At 39.2% G+C, this 19572-nt stretch overlaps 2 protein-coding genes across 2 annotated transcripts in view; one reads left to right on the top strand and one right to left on the bottom strand.

The window, feature by feature from the left end:
• Positions 1-19572, top strand: part of zgc:92664 (uncharacterized protein LOC436695 homolog) — a 56777-nt gene that overhangs the window by 32126 nt on the left and 5079 nt on the right. The window lies entirely within an intron of this gene.
• si:dkey-6n21.13 (P2Y purinoceptor 4) lies at positions 2167-12716 on the bottom strand. Its single transcript, XM_044183517.1, has 2 exons — positions 10733-12716; positions 2167-5120 (listed from the first exon to the last, which is right to left on the bottom strand). The coding sequence occupies exon 2, from the start codon at positions 4924-4926 to the stop codon at positions 3526-3528; it is 1401 nt and encodes a 466-aa protein (XP_044039452.1). The 5' UTR covers positions 4927-5120; positions 10733-12716; the 3' UTR covers positions 2167-3525.

Below are 19572 nucleotides of genomic sequence, written 5' to 3'. Positions count from 1 at the left end.
TCATATTTACAAAAAAAAAACAATATTAGTATAAGTACTTATACTGTAAGCTGCTTTAATAGATAATTAATAATTAAACCAATATAGATTAACAATGGCCAAGCGCAGGATGAGACTTACAAACATGTCTTGAACCAGCCAAATAAAATGCTGTGGGTCAAGGACAAGGACAACATGTGGGTTTTGAGTCCATAAAAGAAGCTATTCTAATGTAGGTGGGGCAACTTTTTCAAAGTTAAGGACTGTAGAAGGAAAAGGCTCTGAAATAGGATTACTTTTCATACATTCTGAAAAGTCATCCAGACATGCACAGGTTTATATGGTGTAATGATATCTGAGAGGCAGCCAAGTGTTAGCCAGGGTGAGTATTTTGACATCTGCTCTGGCATTGGCAGTGGAGAGAGATTAAAGTTGGAGTAATGGGATCAAATGTTCTGGTTAGGATTCTAGCAACAGTGTTGTGAACAAGTTGCAGGCTTTTGACAGACAACTGGGAAAGGCTATGCAAAAGAAAATTACAAAAAACAGTCAAGTCTGGAAGAAATTTATGTATGAATCAAAATTAAATTATCTGATAAATTAAAAAAGATGGATACTGGCTGTGTTGCAGAGGTGGTGAAATATTGACAGTAGACTTAAGGGTCCCACATGCTTCAAACACACTAGTTCATTCGTCTGAACATGTCTAAAGGCAAAAGTGTTTGTAGTTATTCTGAATGGCCAAATTTGAAGTCAGGGATAACACTTTTCAGACAGTCTCTCTTTGAAGGTATTCATGCACTTGTTTGTACACATGAAAAGTAACCACACACCTGGCCAATCGCTGTGTAAAGTAGACATGAATGTTGGATTGTCGGTTTCAGGAAGTTACAGGAATTGTTTGACACAGTCCAACTAATTCTGATGTCGGAAAGGTGTGAGGGGAGGGTGTTTCAGACGCTGTTCGATGATCTGCCAGCATCACGTGACGTGTCCAGGGGACGCACCTTATTTTTTCCCTGACAATGCTAGTGCGTGTTTCTGTGCGAGTGTGCAGACACACACATGCACACAAACACACACGGAGTGCAGTCAGAACAGCAGAGAGGCAGTGGAGATTACTCGAGTTGACAACTACACTTGTTACTGTAAGTAAATGCAATAAAACCTCAGAGAGTAAAAAGCAATACTTACACCTGTTCAACAAGCATAAACATGTCATGTACACAGCGATATTTTAATTAAATCTGTTCTGTTTACAGTCTGATCCACCAGTGATATATTTTACACGAGCAGTGTGCTAGCTCGGCTAATAGCAAATTGTTACAAGCTAAAACAAAGCTGTCTGTATGTAGTCTTACTGTTTGGCTTAGTTTGCCATGTATAAAATATATACAATTTGGCAAATTCTTGTAAACTTAGTGCTGGCTGAGACAAACCAGCCCCTCCTCCATCTACCGGCGGTAACTTACCTGCAGTGAATCACATCAACAGCAGAGGGAGGCGGACAGAGGACAGGAGGAAGGACTGATACTGACTCATGTCTGAGTTTTTCATTCTTCCTAAACTTCACTCTGTATTTTGATGTCAGGAATATGATTTATTTTATTGACATATTAGATTTGTTTTCAGTTAAATATTATTGAGTTTATATAGTGACTTTGCTGTTGTAAACATTACTCTTTCTGCTCTAGGACGGTGTAGTCCCTCATTCGTCCAGGAGTGTTCTACCGTAGAAAAGGTTTCAGTCGTAGCCATCTGGACACTGTTTTCAGAATCAAGACGTTTCGGCTCCCATCCAGAAGTCGTTCTCAATTATGAAAAAAATTGGACGGGAACTGGAAATTATTTGAAGACAGCGAGGTGAAGATTCTAAGTAGAGAGAAGAGTTGGTTTGAACGGGGCGTCAAGGAAGCCATTTTTGTGAAAAAAGAGAACCCCTCTTTGAACAGAAATGGTGGTCTGAGATTTAATCTGCCCAAAGTCTATCAGAGTGTATTATCATCTTGGTCACGCCTATCACATGCTAATCAGGCACTTCCCGTCCAATTTTTTTCACAATTGAGAATGACTTCTGGATGGGAGCCGAAACGTCTTGATTCTGAAAACAGTGTCCAGATGGCTACGACTGAAACCTTTTCTAGGATGGTTTCTGCTCTAGAAACATTTAGTAAGATTCAAAATATTATATTCTAATACTTTTCTGAATTTATTCTCTCTTTCTCTTTTAAAGGAATATATTTTTTTAAAAACAATTATTTAGTAATGAAAAAGAACCAATAAGTATAGATTAGTAAGAGTAGTAATATCGATATATAATCTTAATGATACCCATCCCTACACAACACTACAATTAGTCAAAAAACACTAATTTTATTGGGGACCCACTCAAATGACCACCTGTGGGTCCTGGGGACTCACTACATTGAAAACCTATCAACATCACTGGTTTTTGTAGTTCAGTAATCTCCCACTTTATATTAGGGTAAATACTGTATATTTATTTAGACCACTTTTCTTGAAAAAAAATCTTGTCTGCTTTACCCAATAACAGCCCAGTGTAGGATTTTCATGCCGTCTGTCTGCAAGACTCCAAAAGGAATCCCTAACTCTTTCCAAGTTCACTTCCTAATTGCATTTCTTTTTCACATGTTTGAAAAGGGGATTGATGCTCTATTATCCACTTCAGCAACACACTGTTAAGCTGTAACCTACAATTCTTACTTACTACTTACTACTTTGGAGTTGTTCAAAGGCACCTTTGAGTCTGGAGCTGGGCCGAGTAACAAAATTAATGAGTAATGTAACGCATTACTTTTGCTGCTGAGTAATCTGTAAAGTAATGACATTACTTTTTGAATGATAATGTGGAATGAGTAATTGATGACAGTTTCCAAGTCATTTGCCCAATACTGCTTGTCTGATTGTTTAACAGTGTCTGAAGCCTTTCCAAATGCAACAATATTTGCAATTTTCTGAAACCGGCAAGCTGACATACACACCCACTTTACAACAGCAATTGGAAAGGTGCGCAAAGGTGTGAAAGTATGCAGGGTTTGAACATCTCTCTCAACTTCTTTTGTCACTTGTTGTGTATACAGTGGAGTGCAACCCCATTAATGCCCCCATGGAGAGACTGCCTGAAAAAAGTATTCCCATTTGAATGACCATTGTGTCTCGCCCCTCTCTATGACAACAGGCTTTTCAAGTGCAACTGTTTGGAACAGGTAGAACCATTTTTTGCCTTTAGATATGGTTGGATGACGCGTCGTATGAACAACTTCGTTTCAAGCATAATCTGGACTTAAAAGAAAATCAGTGATACCAGTGTAGCACTTTTATACACCCTGTGAAACAAAACAGATTATCACACATTTATCACATTTGCATTCATGTTGCATCTACCCACTAGTGCAACTTTCAAAGTATGACTTTAGTTGCTTTTGCTACAGTGCTTATATTATATAATATATAATATTTTGTTTTCCAGAAAAAGACAACCTACAGTGCATCTAAAATTCATTCTTTCATTCCTCATGAAATTATTCATTCAACTATATATCTGACATTTGCTCTATTCATGTATGACGGACTGTTGTGAAATGCTATATTCTCCTCATTGTCAATCCCATTTTCCATCCCTCCATCCTCTGCGTCTCCTTTTCCCTTCATCCTCAGTGGTAATAGAAGCCCACCATGTTGTTGGGTGGTGGTGTTCACCACCTGGCAGCAGTTAGCTCCCCCCTTGTCTTTAGTCAGGAAGTAAAGGAGGGCGTTGAGCCATGCGTTGAATGACGCCAGAGGCCTCGTGATCTTATAGCACATGGAGACCATGGTCATGGTGTGACAGGGGACTCCCTTGGCCACTTTCAGCAGGAGGAAGATGGTTCTAGTAACATGAAAGGGGAAGAAACACAGAGCAAAGAGAAGGGTGATGGTAATGATGGTCTTGATAGATTTACGTCTGCGATTGGCATAAGGGGAGTGTGCACCAAGAGAAATGGAAATTCCTTCATCTCTTCCCAGTGCCCTTGACAGTCCATTGCTTCCTCTTCTTCCTCTTCCAACTATTGCAGGGCTACTTCTCTCTCTTCGATCCATTCCTTCATGTCCTCCCTCTTTTTGACCTCTGCGGGACGAGGGCTGAGAATGCAGAGTCTTAAATATGGTCAGAACAACGTGAGAGTAACACCAAGCAATTATGGAAAAAGGCACAAAAAAGCCCAGCAAATGGAGTATGATGCCATAGGGTATGTAATCAGGAAACTCCTTATCTATTGCATCATCCCAACAGTTCTGGTACTCCTCAATGACCCCTCCCAAGTTACCATAGATGGCATTACCCTTTATCAGTGAAAACTCATGGCTTGGGTTGTCAATACTGCTTACATTGCCCCCAAGCCCTGCAAATCTTGTCACATGACCAGTCTGAGCAAACCGGAAGATAGGGCAGGTCAAAGCAAAGACTACAATCCAAACCAGCACACAAGTGCACTTGACAGCCTTCTTGGTCTCCAGTGTGATGACTTTCATTGGGTGGCAGATACCGAGGTACCTGTGGACAGAGATGCAAGTGAGGAAGAAGATGGAACAGTAGAGGTTAAAGTAGAAGAGAAAACGGACCAGGCGGCACATGAAGTCCCCGAAGACCCAGCGGTCACGCATGATGTAACTAGCCACAAGGAATGGCAGTGACAGGCCGTACATAAAGTCTGTAGAGGCCAGGTTGACCATGTAGATCAGTGAAGCATTCCAGCGCTTGGTCCGGTGGAAGGAACGGTAGAGGATGACAGAGTTAAGGGAAATGCTGAAGATGAACGTGAAAGAGTAACAGATGGGGAGGAAGATATACTTGTAGGACTCGTCAATGCTGCAAGATGGAGATAGAGGTGTGGTGGAGGGAGAAGGCGAGAAGGAGCTAGGAGGAACTCCATCTCTGGATGACATTGTGAGTGATTAATTGATTTTCATGTGAGGGAGAAGTTGAACAAGGCTGTGGCTTGTACGTTTGGGATTCTGTCAAGCTTCTTCTCTGTCATCCTTGTACTCTGTACCATTTTATGGTATTGGTATTTTGTATGATCCTGTACAGTAGATTTTCAGATGATATCAGATGGTCAGATCCATGAGTGGGTGTTCACCTAGAGATAAAGAGATAAATTAGTCATCCATCTCTAGTCATTTAGGATCTCACTTCATCTGATAGACTATATCTCAGCTTAATAGTGCAATCAGTAATATTTTACTGGCTGTAAAAAATAACCATATCAGTGGTTGCTTTCCATTGGTTTTGATGATTCTGCTTACAGCTGGTTCAAATCAAATCATTGTGGTAGAGCCAATGATTTCAAATCAAGTCTATAAATGGTTGATAAAAGATCAATATTAGCGCTATTTTGCTAATATTGCTATTTAGTTTATACATAAATAATGTTTATTTTCCAACTGAGAACTCCAATGTCCATTTTTATGCTGATGATACCATTTTGTATGCCATTGGGTCTACCACCAACCAACCAGACCTTCTCCAGGTTACACAAAGCTTGTTCAAAACTCCAAAAACATTTTGTGTTTTGGAGTTAAGCATCTCTACATAGGTTGATTTTAGAGTGGATTTTAAGATTTTAAGAATCACCTGTTAGCTTTAAAAGTTCTGCATGCGAATTCAGAACTGGGAAAGAGGGAAAGGTTTATGATATTATGCACATTTCTACTCAAATGAACTGCAAAACAAAGTTAAAGACATTTATTCCTCTGAGAATGTTCTACCTTCTGATATTTTTAATATTTGTGATTGTACTGTAATTTCTTCTCAGGTCTGTCTTGCAAAAGAGATATTGATCTCAATGAAACAGCCTGAGTAAATAAAGCCTAACTAACTGGAGATTTGTAAGTACTGCTGCTCAATGCCAGATAGTTCTCAGTTACCTGAATGGCTGCTGGGACTTGGTCAGGACCTTTATTCACCTCAAATGCGGAGATAACCAGGCATTTATTAAACAGGGGCGTATATCAGAGACAGACCTTTATTTCACATTGCTCCCTGAAATATTTTTCAGTAAGAGGTCTCCCTGATCTACTTCTGTTTTAATTTGCTGTTAATCCAAACTCAACCCTTACTCCATGTTCACCTGTTGTCTATCATTTCAGTATAATTTATTTCCACAGAACTAATTCTATCAACAACAGAGTCGTGTCATACTCACCACTCTGCTCAGAACACTTTCTCTTTTTAACACAACCCTGTTAAAAAGAGATTCCTCAATTTTTTTTCCAGTTTTACTGCTAAGCGATGGGAAACATGGGAACGGGATGAATGAATCCTAAAGACTGGTAGTCCCTTATCGTTCCCTCTAGTGTCATCACCATCAGGTCAAAATTTAAATTGGCCAGTACTTCAGCTTCAGCTATATTTTGTGTTCAGTACTATGTAGCTAACGTTCTAATGCTCTCACGCTAAACTAAGATAGCGAACATGGTAAATATTACCTCATAAACATGAGCATGTCAACATTGTGAGTATGACAGCATGATGACGTTAGTATTTAGCTCAAAGAACCAATCAAAGTATAGCCTCTGTCCTCCTGAAAAAACATTTTATGTTTGTTGTCTTGGCTCATATTGAGGGGGAGGAATGGAAATAGGTATACTTCCCACCACCCCACCTTCCCCTCCTCTTTGACTGTTGACTAGGCTTTGCACAATCTGTTTGACCTCCTGTTGTATGCTGCTGATTCTTAGTGCTTGTTTGCCTTCCTGTGTACAAGGGTATGCTGCTGATTCAGTTCTTCTTCTCACCCCATTAACTCAGCAATAAGTAACCACACTTCCCCTAGGTGTCTCCATGCACCCCTCTGTACATTGGTCTTGTTACCACTCTACTGACCACTCTATATACTATAACTCCTCAGTGCTGTCTTCATAATCCTAAAATGTAATCTAATATTATGTCACATATAGATGGGCTACAGCATCATTAAAGTCAACACTTTTCAAATAAACAGGATTCAATCAGGCGACATTTCAGCTCTCAGTTGAAAGCCTCACCATCAGCTGTACCCCTGCATATTAGGATCAGCAACTGTGGTGCAACTGTGTGTGTTTGTGTAGGCGATCCGCAGGTTATACCACCACTTCACTATACAGTATAGTTCAAGTAAATGAGGGTAATGTGTCAACCAGTAACATGACATTTTAACAGGACAACACAAATAAGATGTAAAAGGTCAATGTCCTATAACCTAAACATGATCTTACAACCTGCAGCAGTCTCATCAATATGCTGAAGTTTAATGATTCAGAGCTAAAAACAAGAACAAAGTATAACACTTTAGACCAGCTTTCTGGTGTGTAACAGATTCAACTGTTAATGGTTAATGAAATAATATCCTATTAATATACTAAACCATTCAGACAATCATTTGCATCTGGTAGTGTAACAACCCTTTTAAAGTTTTAGCTCCTTAACAAACAAAAGCTGACTATTTTTGAATGCATGGCATACATGCATACATTTAGATTTTTGGAAAAAATCAACTAGCAGACTTGTGAATGTTGCTTGAGTTGTGTAACCTGTTGCAGTGAACATCAAGTCTGCATCCGTTTTTGTCAGTGTTACATTATCATATGATAATGCAGTCAAAATGGAGATTGATTTGAAAAGTCTGCACTGCGTTACCTCTTAACGATAATGTTACTTTAACAATAATGTTACTTATGGAATAAGGGGGTTACAATTCAGGATCTTACAAAGAACTTATACTGTAGTTATTTTTTAACTAACTGGGTACCTATTCTATTATTACAGGGTATGTATGACATACTGAGCAATAACCTGGACGTTTGAGAGGAATTAAGAGATAATTTATTCTGTAGTTATTATTTAACTACTGGGTACTTATTTTATTACAATTACAGGGTACAGTATGACCATAAAACTTAGCAAAAATCTGGACATTTCAGGGAGTGATGACTTCTGCATCACTTCATGATGTGATGTTTTTCAAAATGACCTTATTACCAACAAACAGACAAACTATAAGTACTCCAAACTTATAATTTTGGAGTACTTAACCCTCCTATTATGTTGCACCCTTAGTGCTTGCAGGTCAAATTTGACCCGTATTTGAATTCATTAACAAGCACTGAAAAAAACACTAATTATCAGTAAAATCTGTCACCTTTGTCCTTTGGTGCACAGGCATACTGATTCAGGAATTAGTTTGGTGGTTGTTGTGGCCATATAGTCTGGGTTAGGTTCATGTTCAAAATCTCCATCTGACTTGAAGGCTTAAGGATAGACCTCAGTCCTTCCTGCAAGACCCAGTTTCAAGTCCCAGCCCTGCCACTCATCAAACCTGTGAGTGAGTTAGCACTAACAGTGCTTTATTGCCTGCTTTATTACCCTGTAGTTACCCTGTAACTGAATGTAACAAGAGGAGAACTAACAGTGCTTCAGATTACAGTCTGCATACCCTGTAGTTACCCTGTAACTATATGTAACAAGGGAGGAACTGACGTTGCATTTAGTTACAGGGTAACTACAAGGTATGCAGGCTGTAATCTAAAGCACTAAGGGGAGAACTACCACTGCATATTTAACTTACTCTGTTTTTCCATGTTTTGTATTCTGTAGTTACAATCTAAATTTACTGCACAGTTTGCTGTCAGAAGAGAATATGAATCATGTATATGCCTTGTGTTTCATACCTTGTGTTTTATCTTGCTATATTTGTATTTATTTCCTGGGATGAAAGTAGGCCGTGCTGAAAAAAGGTAAGCTTGCACCTTGAGGAGCTGTAATGCTGGTCGAACACAATTGCAAGGGAGAAGACTTTCAACATTTTAACAACTTATGACAACTAAACAACAACTAAATTATGGTTACACTGAAACACAAATGAGTGACATCTAGGGTGGGTGAATTCTCTCCGCTGATGGCAGGTGGAGCCACGAAGCCATAAACGAGCCTCCAGTAATGAAGTTTGCTGGTGAGGTGAACGACAGCTGTATCTATGACAGACCTTTGTGTATCTATGACAGACCTTTGTTCCGAAGTAAACGCACAGATGTACCCCATAGTTATTTTAAGTAGACTTTGACATAAAATCACATCAGATTTATGAAGTGATGCAGAAGTAATCACTTCATCTTCCCTGAAACGTCCAGATTTTTGCTCAGTTTTATGGTCATACTATATCCTCTAATAGTAATAGAATAGGTATCCAGTAGTTAAATAATAACTACAGTATAAATTCTCTCTAGTTCCTCCCAAACGTACAGATTATTGCTCAGTAGGTCATACATACCTGTAATAATAGAATAGCTGGTTAAAAACTACAGTATAAGTTCTTTGTAAGATCCTGAATTCCATAACTTCACATCTTGTTCCCCAGTACCTACTTATATGTATTGGTACGTACTGTACTGGTACTGGTACACTGTCAGTACAAAAGATTACACTGATTACAAGGATTAACTCTGGAGTAATTATGCTGCTTAGGCTATAATCTAAAGCGTTACCTTATATTGTGAAAAATTATCGATTATACCATGAATATGTTTGAATTTTAAAAATAGTCAGCTGTGGAAACCTACTTATTCTTAGACTGATAGAGACTACTTTAAATTTTCTTCTGACTTTGAATTAAATTATTTTCAATACAAATATGCATCGCTATGTGTAATGATCTTTCACCTTGCCGTTCTGCTGTCACAGTGATATTTTCCCAGTGTGAAGTCTTTGTCATGCACATGCTCACATGCAAAAGCAGATTACACACCTGGTTACATCTATACATGTATAAGCTTTCTTCAGGAGAAATCTAGCTGGGAAACTGGGTTTGCTACTGTAAAAAGCCAACTCTAACCAAGTTACTTAAGTGCATGTAAACGCACTGATTTACAAAAATGAATGCAGATTTGATGTGATGGATTATAAAACTCAAGCATGTTTCAAGAGAGTGCTAATAGATTTTTATACCATACAAAAATAAAATATTAAATAAATATTAAATGAAATATATACTTAAATATTAGCAACACATTTACTACAAATTATGTAGACTTTACATCACAAATTGTCAGCATGAAGGAGCTAAAACTTGCAAACACTCACATTTATGACACTATACTTGTTCTTGAACATTTAGCTCAATCATTGTTAGTAGTGACATAGTGACAATTATTTTGTATGGGACTTTGTTAAAGGTAAAGTAGGTTGGTCAGTTTATCAAGACAGAAGGCCCTTTCAGAACAAGTGTAGAAGTGTATTAGATTCAACATAAAGGTTAGACTTTTAGGGCCTGGTATTTGTAAAACTGAATTGAATATTTGTCCTTTTTAAGGACATACAGACACCCTGTTTTAACAAAATCAATGTCACTGTTTTGTTAAAGATCCTATCACTAGAAGTGCACATTTTTCTTTTCTGGAGGCCATATCAAAAGAGGTTGTTCTCCAGGAGCAGCTAATCGCTTCTGAAAAAACCTAGGATACTCAAACTCCAGCCTGATGTTTCATCTGACTCTGAATTCATATAGTACAAATTCATATAGTTACAAAATAAATTCTTGAAATTAAGTTCATATTTTAAATTGAACTGTTTTTCTGCTTTAGCAAACACTCTGGACCAAAAATAACCACTGTGAAGTCTTAAAATATGCATTAGGAGTTTATTGTTTGTGTAAAGGGAACAGCATCGAACTCATAAATACCTGCATCACTGCAATCTGCTGTTAGACAAAGAGCTTACCTGTGCCAGCGATGACTTTTACTCCATATGGCTCCTGTTCTATCTGTAGCCCATCAGAATAATCACAAGGAAATACGAAAACATCCAAAAGGCTTTGACTGCAGAGCAGCTATGTCAGCAGCTTCAAAATACACCTTTTCCTGGTTATTTAAAAAGCTCAGCAAACATCAGCTATAATCAGAGATCAGTGTGATAGCAGTTTGGGTGATCGGTGACCTTGACAGTTGGACCACTTCAGCTTTCACCTTTTTCTGCTTCTTCTCTGAACAGTCTGACCAGTTTCTATGGTAATTCAGTCCCTCCCTCTGTTCCTCACTGTGTGTCATCCAATTCTTCTTCTCTGCTTCACCTTTGTGCGTGTGACTCACTTCTCACCTGTTGAGCTGAGTCTGAGAACACAGATGAATGGATACCACCAATACATGTACATTTATGTACTTCTGAGGCAGTTCACTGATGATATTCAGTCCATCTACACTAAGTTATCCTCAAGTACACACTCCCTGGTTTTGTTGTGGTGCCCAGTAGTGACCCCAAATCCCCAACTTGCCTCCCAAAACTTTGTTGAGTGTGAAGGATCGTTCTAGCTCTGCAGAAAACTAGTAAGTTGTCCTTGAGTAAAGATTATTCTTTAAAAATACTACTGTAACTTATGGAGCCTGGGAGGTATCATGGAGAACAAAAAAATTGTGTTCTCCAGTTAATAACCTATTATTTTTGGCATGAGACACCCACTTTCAAGCTCTGCCTCTCGTTCTCTCGCTACCCAAACAAAGCCACAAAGCCACTCTTTAATGAAAAACATACAGTATCGTTAACTAGGCCGACAACATCTGAACGTCAGGCTTTTTTTCCCCCCACATTCCAGCTTCAAGACAAAGTTGGCAGAGGCAGAAACTCTCCAAAATTACAAAAAAACCTTCAGGTAGCTTCTAAATAAACAGTCATGACAGCCACTAAATGACTGAACCGGGCACAGGCTCTGTGGCTGCTGAAGGGCTCTGCAATATTTTTCACTGAACCCCGAATTACAAGTAAAAACCTAAAAATAACAATATATTAGATCAGATGATGTTGTAACCTGATATGAAATCAGATCTGACTGTCCGTCATATTAACCAATTACATCATGCAGAGTTAAATGTCCAGTCCTGTTGAAGACAATTGTTCCAAAAGAAAACAAATTGGTAAATTGAAGTTCAGAAGGTTGTGTGCATGATGTGTTCTTACTCTATTGACCAGTAACCAGCTGACCAGCTCATGAACAGTACCACTGTAACTGCATAAGTGAAATAGCTAGGCACACACTGCAAGTTTTGCTGCCTCACTCTGGATTCAAAATAACAAAAATAAATATGAATTAGATCAGATGATATTATAGCCTGATACAGTATCAGATATCTAAATGTCAGTCATAAACCAATTAGCCTATGCCTGAATCGCATAGCCATGCTTGTTGGAGACTTGAAGTTAAGTAGGGCGCAGCTAGGCTACTGAGTGTAGGCTATATTAAAGCTTTTATTGATAACATTTTCGTGTAGACATGAATACATCCCCAGAGCTTTTAGAAAGGTGTGGAATCACTTTTCCTAAAAAAAAATATGATTGGGAATTAATCATTTAAAAAGATTTGACGGGTCCAAAATTAATGTTTTGTTTATCTCTGTGTGAGATGCCTGACGTTTGATTCCTGCTTTGTTAGTTAGGAGCTACGTTAGCAATATGGACTGTTGCATCCAGTTACCTAACTAGTTCCCTCAAACAATGTACCGTTATAATAAAGATGAGTATCAGAGGGGATTTAGAAGTGCGCCAGGGTCCGACATAACTGATGGCCTGGGTCCAGTATAAGTTAATGCAGGGCAAGTTGATTGTGGCGGAATCTTTCAACAAAGTGCGCATGCGCCAATGTGCATGCTGCCTGTTGCCGTTGCTCTTGGACAATGTCTCCCACTGGAGTGGGTCTGTGTGCACTGACGTGACAGTGAGCTGCTGTAACAAAAGAGTTTCCCCTCGGGGATCAATAAAGTATTTCTGATTCTGATTCTGAACCTGTAAATCCACTTTTGTACTTAATTTATCTTAGCTGTATTATAGTGTATTATATTTTGATTTGCACATTTCTTATTTCTTACTAGAAATAATTGTCTCGTTGCAGACTTATTTTATTATTATTTCTATTACTATTCTATTAGTACTTCTATTCCTGTGTGCATTGACGTGATAGTGAGCAGCTGTAATGAAAGCGTTTCCCCTCGGGGATCAATAAAGTATTTCGGATTCTGATTCTGATGAAAAGACGGTCGCTCTTCTTTACGGACGGAGTGGACGTGGGATCCCAATATATTACCAATGTGGCATGTCGAAGGTAAATTAAAGTTCAGAACTACTGTAAATCTGCTCATTATATGTGTTTAGACCCAAAACGTGACTGTTATTGAGGGTGTCATCTCATATAGTAGTCTAATGTTAGCCCTATTATAAGACACACGCTGAGGTACTTGTGGCTAGCTAGCCATGTAGCCAGCTGCCTTGAGCTCAACAGCTACGGTACTCACGTTAATATAAAAATCTGAAAATACTTACATTATCATACAGTTGCCCTTTCTCCCTGTAGCCATTGTTGTTGTGTGGCGCTCTGCTGTTTTTTTATAATCTGCTATAAGATTTGTTTTCAGCAAGAAAACACTTTGACTAATGTTAGGTCAACATTACGCTAACACTAACACTAACGCTAGCTAATGGCAATGTTTAGCTGTCTGTCTAATGTGGAGCACTGTGGGTTTAAATAGCAGCCCTACAATGTACTGTACTGTACTCTTTGATTGGATTAAAATGTTAATATTTACCTAATGTCTTATAGTGTAAGGATGACTGTCATTTTACAGTAAGTATTTCTTATATAGGACCCCTATAATTAATAAATGAATGGGGAGAAAAGGGTTACCTAAAGCTAGCTAGCCATATCCTAAGATTACCATAGATAACGTCACATGAAACACCACCGCACAAAGTAACCTAAATCTATAGCTAATGTATAGTTATATGTTGCAAAATGAATTCATCACTCATCACAAAAGATTCATCACTTGATATGACTGAGTCTGAGTCTCACTCCACTCGACCATGAAATATGCAGGTTGTGCAACGAACTGGCAACCACTGGAATGTAATGGAAGAGGGGAGGGGGAGTGCGTCATCTAGTGGCTGGATGTTATCAATGTTATCAATAGCACCTTTAAGTTCTCCGTATTCAACACTGGAATCTCCGAGTGTCCCTTGACCTTCCTCGATCAAATTTAACTGGCAACGTTGGACCAACTAAGACTCTGCTCTGGTCCTTTGAGGTAGGTAACATTAGCTATATGTCTCTCCCTACTGCTAACACTTTAACAGTAAAACATAAAGGTCAAGTGTTTTAAATTGACATTAAATTGGTGTGATAACTGATATGGAGTTTACACAGGAAATACAGTCTCTATGTAGCATTACTATTCCTGTAGTGTTAGCTAATGTGTGCAAACTGAGGAACCCTAAAAGGAGCCTCATTAATCCTTAAATTTTTTACAGTATGCCACGAAAGATTTCATCACTCGACATGACTGAGTCTGTCTGAGTCTTATACCACTCGACCATGAAAGCAGATTGTGCAACGAACTGGCAACCACTGGAATGGAATGGAAGGTGGAGTATGTCATCTAGTGGCTGAATGTTATCAATGTTATCAATAGCACCTTTAAGAGGTAATATTTCCCCTCACTGTAGTTGTTTCGGGGTTTTTTTTTTGTTGGGCCATCTGAGGTTGACAATCCTGAACAAAAGCACACGTTGAATACAAACGTAGTTACATTTGTGAAGATTGTAAGAAATATTATATAAAGCATTCAGATAGTTATTTATGCTATACATCTCAAGCGTTTATAAAAGCTACTGATACTGTTGCAATGAACAACAACAGAAAAATAATTGTTCCTTTTCTACTACTTCTGCTTGAAAACTTGCTAGACTGACTTCAAAGGCACCACCTGGTGGCGGAAGCTGTGCAGCACATTCACAAACATCAATACTGCCTGAAGTACTAAGTTATGAACACTGCAGCCTATAAAAACATATTACACCGCTACATTTGGAATATAAACATTGCATGCAAAATAAATGATACATGATTTAATTGAGCATATATATACACAGTTACCACCTATCCTGATTTATAATGCTATTGTACTGTATCTTGTGTAACATTTTACTTAAACCAGAACCAACTATATGGTATAGACCTACTATACCATATAGACATACTGACAAGCTGAATGTGCTTTGTACATTAAGTTATACCAGCTCCTGTAAAGAAAGCAGAGACAACGCAGCAGACAAAAACAAGGTTTAACAACTCCTCATAAATGGCTTCACACAAGACATTCATTTTTTCATTTTTTTCTACTTAGAATCTTCACCTCACTGTCTTCAAATGTGCGGTTTGTAGCTTTTAGATGCAAATGCACGGCGCTCTGCAATCCAGAGTTAGCGTGTCGTCTGTGCTGATAAAGTCTTTTGTGAAGTGGCTGTTTAGTCTCACCTACATATCGTTCTTTGCAGTTTTCCTCACTGCATTGAATAGAGTAAACTACATTGCTCTGTTTTTGTGTGGGCATCTTGTCCTTAGGATGAACGAGTTTCTGTCTTAAAGTGTTGCCTGGTTTAAATAAAACAGGAACATCGTGCTGTCTAAAGATCCTTTGTAGTTTTTCAGACAGTCCAGATACATAAGGGATGGAGACACCATTCCTTCTTGGTTCAGTTTCCCTTTTGTCCTGTTTTTTGGCTCTTTTAACTTAGTTGAGAGCCCAAGTAGGATACCCACAAGCTGAGAGAGCATTCTGAACATGCATTTCCTCTTTCTTCTTACCCTCTGAGCCGGTGGGCACTTCTTGGGCTCTATGTTGTAATGTCCGGATTACACCCAGCTTGTGCTGTAATGGATGGTGTGAGTCAAAGAGCAAGTATTGATCCGTATGTGTTGGTTTCCTGTACACTTCTATCTGGAGCTTTCCGTCCTCTCCTCTGAGAGTAGAACAATCAAGAAAGGCCAGGCGGTTCTCTTTGGCATCCTCTCGTGTGAACTTGATGTTGGGGTCCACAGTATTGATATGCTCTGACAATGCTTCCAAGTCTTGTTTCTTGATCTTCACAAAGGTGTCATCCACGTAGTGGTACCAATGACTTGGTGGTGTGCCCGGGAACGAGGACAATGCCTTCTTCTCAAACTGTTCCATGTACAGGTTGGCCACGATGGGAGAGACCGGAGAGCCCATAGCACAGCCGTGAATCTGTCTGTAGAAGTGTCCCCGGAATTGGAAGTAGGTTGTGTTAAGACAGATGTCTAATAGTTTGCAGATGTGTTCAGGTGTAAGCTTGGTCCTTTCCTGCAAGGTGGAGTCCTCCTACAGTCTTCTCCTCACCACTGTCACTGCTTCTGAGGTTGGGATGCAGGTGAACAAGGACACAACATCATACGAAACCATTACGTCATCTGGGTCCAACTGGAGATGTTTCACTTTGTCCACAAATTTCTGTGTGTTTTCCACATGATATTCTGTGTTCCCCACCAACGGAGCCAAGATTGTAGTCAAATGTTTGGCTACGTTGTATGTGATGGAATCTCTGCTACACACGATGGGTCTGAGTGGAACATTCTCTTTGTGAATTTTGGGAAGGCCATAGATACAAGGAATGGGGTCCCCAGGGTATAGTCTGTAGTACAGAGGCCTGTCTATCACCTCCTCCTTCTCAAGCTTCTGTAGACAGTCTATAACCTTCTTCTTGTAGCCATTAGTTGGATCTCTTTTAAGTTTTTGATATGTGGTTGTGTCTTCAAGAAGGTTGTTGACCTTGGTTTCCTAAATCGTCTGTGTTCAGAATCACAGTGCTGCGGCCCTTGTCCGCTGGTAGAATGTTTATGCTGTGATCCTTCTGCAGTGCTGAGAGTGCCCTCCTCTCTTCGGATGTAATGTTAGAAGGAGGCGGCTTGACACTCTTTAGCGTTGCTGTGACACATAGCCTCAGGTCTGCCGCCTCTGCTTTTGTCATCTTGTTCTTCCTAATGGCTGTTTCTGTGGCTGTGATGTAGTCCACTGTAGGGATATGGAGGTGCATTTTGCAATGCAATTTCACTATCAGAATTCACCTTCAGGTTTAGAAGCTCATCAGATAGCTGCTCTTTACCTGTCATTTGACATTTCAGGTGTTTGGATTTTTGCAAATTCAGTGTTCAGGACTACATTTGACCGTCTAGTTTGTGAGCCAATCCATGGTGACCAGTGGTGGTAGTTCTGGATCACAACAAAAGGGTTCTTCCGACCACCTTTGGAAACAATTTTGATAAGTAGTGTTTATGAAACCACTTTCACTTAATTTTACATATTAATATATTTTATATAAGATTGTTGTTCTCAAAGTATGATCTGTATTTTGTCATGACTTACATAGAATTAAACCCCGACTGATCATTTCTGTGACAACAGCATCCCAGAATTTGTTTATGTCCACATGACCATCAAAATCTTGGGGTGGGCTCTGGATTTCACTGACTTTTAAAACAGCAGTTTGTGGTTAAATACCTACGTTATAAAAAACATGAGCGCATGCTACTATCAAAAGCTCCAATGTGTCTAATAAAAGTTGAGACAGAATATGCCCACTGTTAAATCACAAGTCTCCACCCCACCTGCGTCATTGCATATACAACATCAGATGTTCTGTGAGCCAACGCTACCACACACAGTATAACTTTTTCACCTACTGTGTTATTCGAAGGCATGGTTAGCAAAATGTTCAGCTCACTGTAATTCAGAGAGAAGAGCTACTATGCAAGCACTAAGTATATAAATGATGTGAAATAACAGCTTATCAAACTCACCTGGTATATTGAATACACCTTTTTTGTCACAACGACAGTTGGATTGCATAAGACGGTGTAGTCCAGGAGTGTTCTATCGTAGAAAAGGTTTCAGTCGTAGTCATCTGGACGCTGTTTTCAGAATCAAGACGTTTCGGCTCCCATCCGAGACGTTTCGGCTCCCATGCTTAGACAGCACGATGTTCCTGTCTTCTTTAAACCAGGCAACACTTTAAGACAGAAACTCGTTCACCCTAAGGACAAGTTACCCACACAAAAACAGAGCAATGTTGTCTACTCCATTCAGTGCAGTGAGGAAAACTGCAAAGAACGGTACATAGGCGAAACCAAACAGCCACTTCACAAAAGACTTTATCAGCACAGACGACACGCTAACTCAGGATTACAGAGCGCCGTGCATTTGCATTTAAAAGCTACAAACCGCACATTTGAAGACAGTGAGGTGAAGATTCTTAGTAGAGAGAAGATCGTAGAAAAGGTTTCAGTCGTAGTCATCTGGACACTGTTTTCAGAATCAAGACGTTTCGGAAGTCTTCACAATTGTGAATGACTTCCGGATGGGAGCCGAAACGTCTTGATTCTGAAAACGTTGGATTGCATCCACATGACAAACAAACATACATGTAATCATGTTCAGTAAGGGCCTCAATGGAGATAAGCCTGAAGAACCCTCTACTTGTTGGGAAAGGACACCCTCTCTGTTGCCTCAATAGTCACTATCACTCTACTGACAGCAGTATATGTCTGGAAAAATTACGAGAAGCAGGTGCAATCCAATGTTAGTAAGAATTCAAAAATTCAAAATATCTGATAGAATGACATTTAATAACCTAGCTATTTATTTTGACATTTGGTGGGGTTATTTGTGTTGTCTTTTTATAAGTCAGTAATGGTATATCATCAAATTCACACGTTTCTTGTCTGGCGTTTGCTGGTTAACATTGCGTTATTGTATAATGGGTGGTCTGAGCTGCTGAGCAGACTGTTGACAAGCTGGGCCAGTCTCTTCTTTAACCTATACTGCTCGGCTGATTTTTGTGTGTGCTTCTTTAAATGTTTGCACTTGCTTGAACAAATCAGTTTGTATGCACCTGGACAGCTGTGTTATTAGGTGACTATGTGACTATGTCACCTAATAACACATGAGAGGGTGAGTAGGGTATTAAGAAGAAAACATTAATTGAGAGCTCTAATTTTAACTTTATAGTAGCCTAAGTATTTCAGTTAGCACAACATATTTTCAAAATTATATTTTCTCACCTGTAATGCATTCCTTATCGTTAGGCATAAGCGCAGAGACAGGATTATGTGGTCATCAAAGTTGTGGACACCATCCTCGCACTATTGGCACCTGTAGATCATGCTGCAGTTCAGGCATGACTTCTGTAGGTTGATATCCCTAAAAAGAAAATTCGACCAAAGGTGGTAAATATTGTATGCATGCTTTTTGAGACTAGTAGAACATTTTTTTTCTATTATTCATTGTATGGGAATCATGTACTAGAGTATGTTAGAAGCTAAAATCAATGAAAGAACTGTGATATTACTGACCTTCAACTAAACCTGTGTTCATCAGAATCCTCCTTTTGCAGTAATCAGTAGAGGGTCACTGAGTATGTATTCACACTCCTTGCATTTGGCCTCTTTTGGGTTCATGTGCTTCAGAAAGCCATTCAATACCTTTGCATCTCTTGACTGCTCTATGACAGACGGGGGGAATTCAGCAGGTAGTTTTTTATTTGCAATGAGGTAGTTCACCGTCCATGCAACTCCTTAATCAGTTAGTAGATAATTTTCCTCTTCCACTTGCTCCCTGTTCTGTGGTGTGCTGTGGTGGAAGGGTTCCCTCTAGTTCTGTTGTTTTCACCCTCCTAAACAGTTGCCTTTTTGTAACAAAGAGGTGCCATTTCTCAATTGCTTTATG

Source organism: Siniperca chuatsi, linkage group LG22 (genome assembly GCF_020085105.1).
Source record: "Siniperca chuatsi isolate FFG_IHB_CAS linkage group LG22, ASM2008510v1, whole genome shotgun sequence".
NCBI classification, from domain to species: Eukaryota; Metazoa; Chordata; class Actinopteri; order Centrarchiformes; family Sinipercidae; genus Siniperca; species Siniperca chuatsi.
The sequence above is the reverse complement of the archived record's forward strand: the minus strand, read 5'-3'. Positions and strand labels throughout refer to the sequence as shown.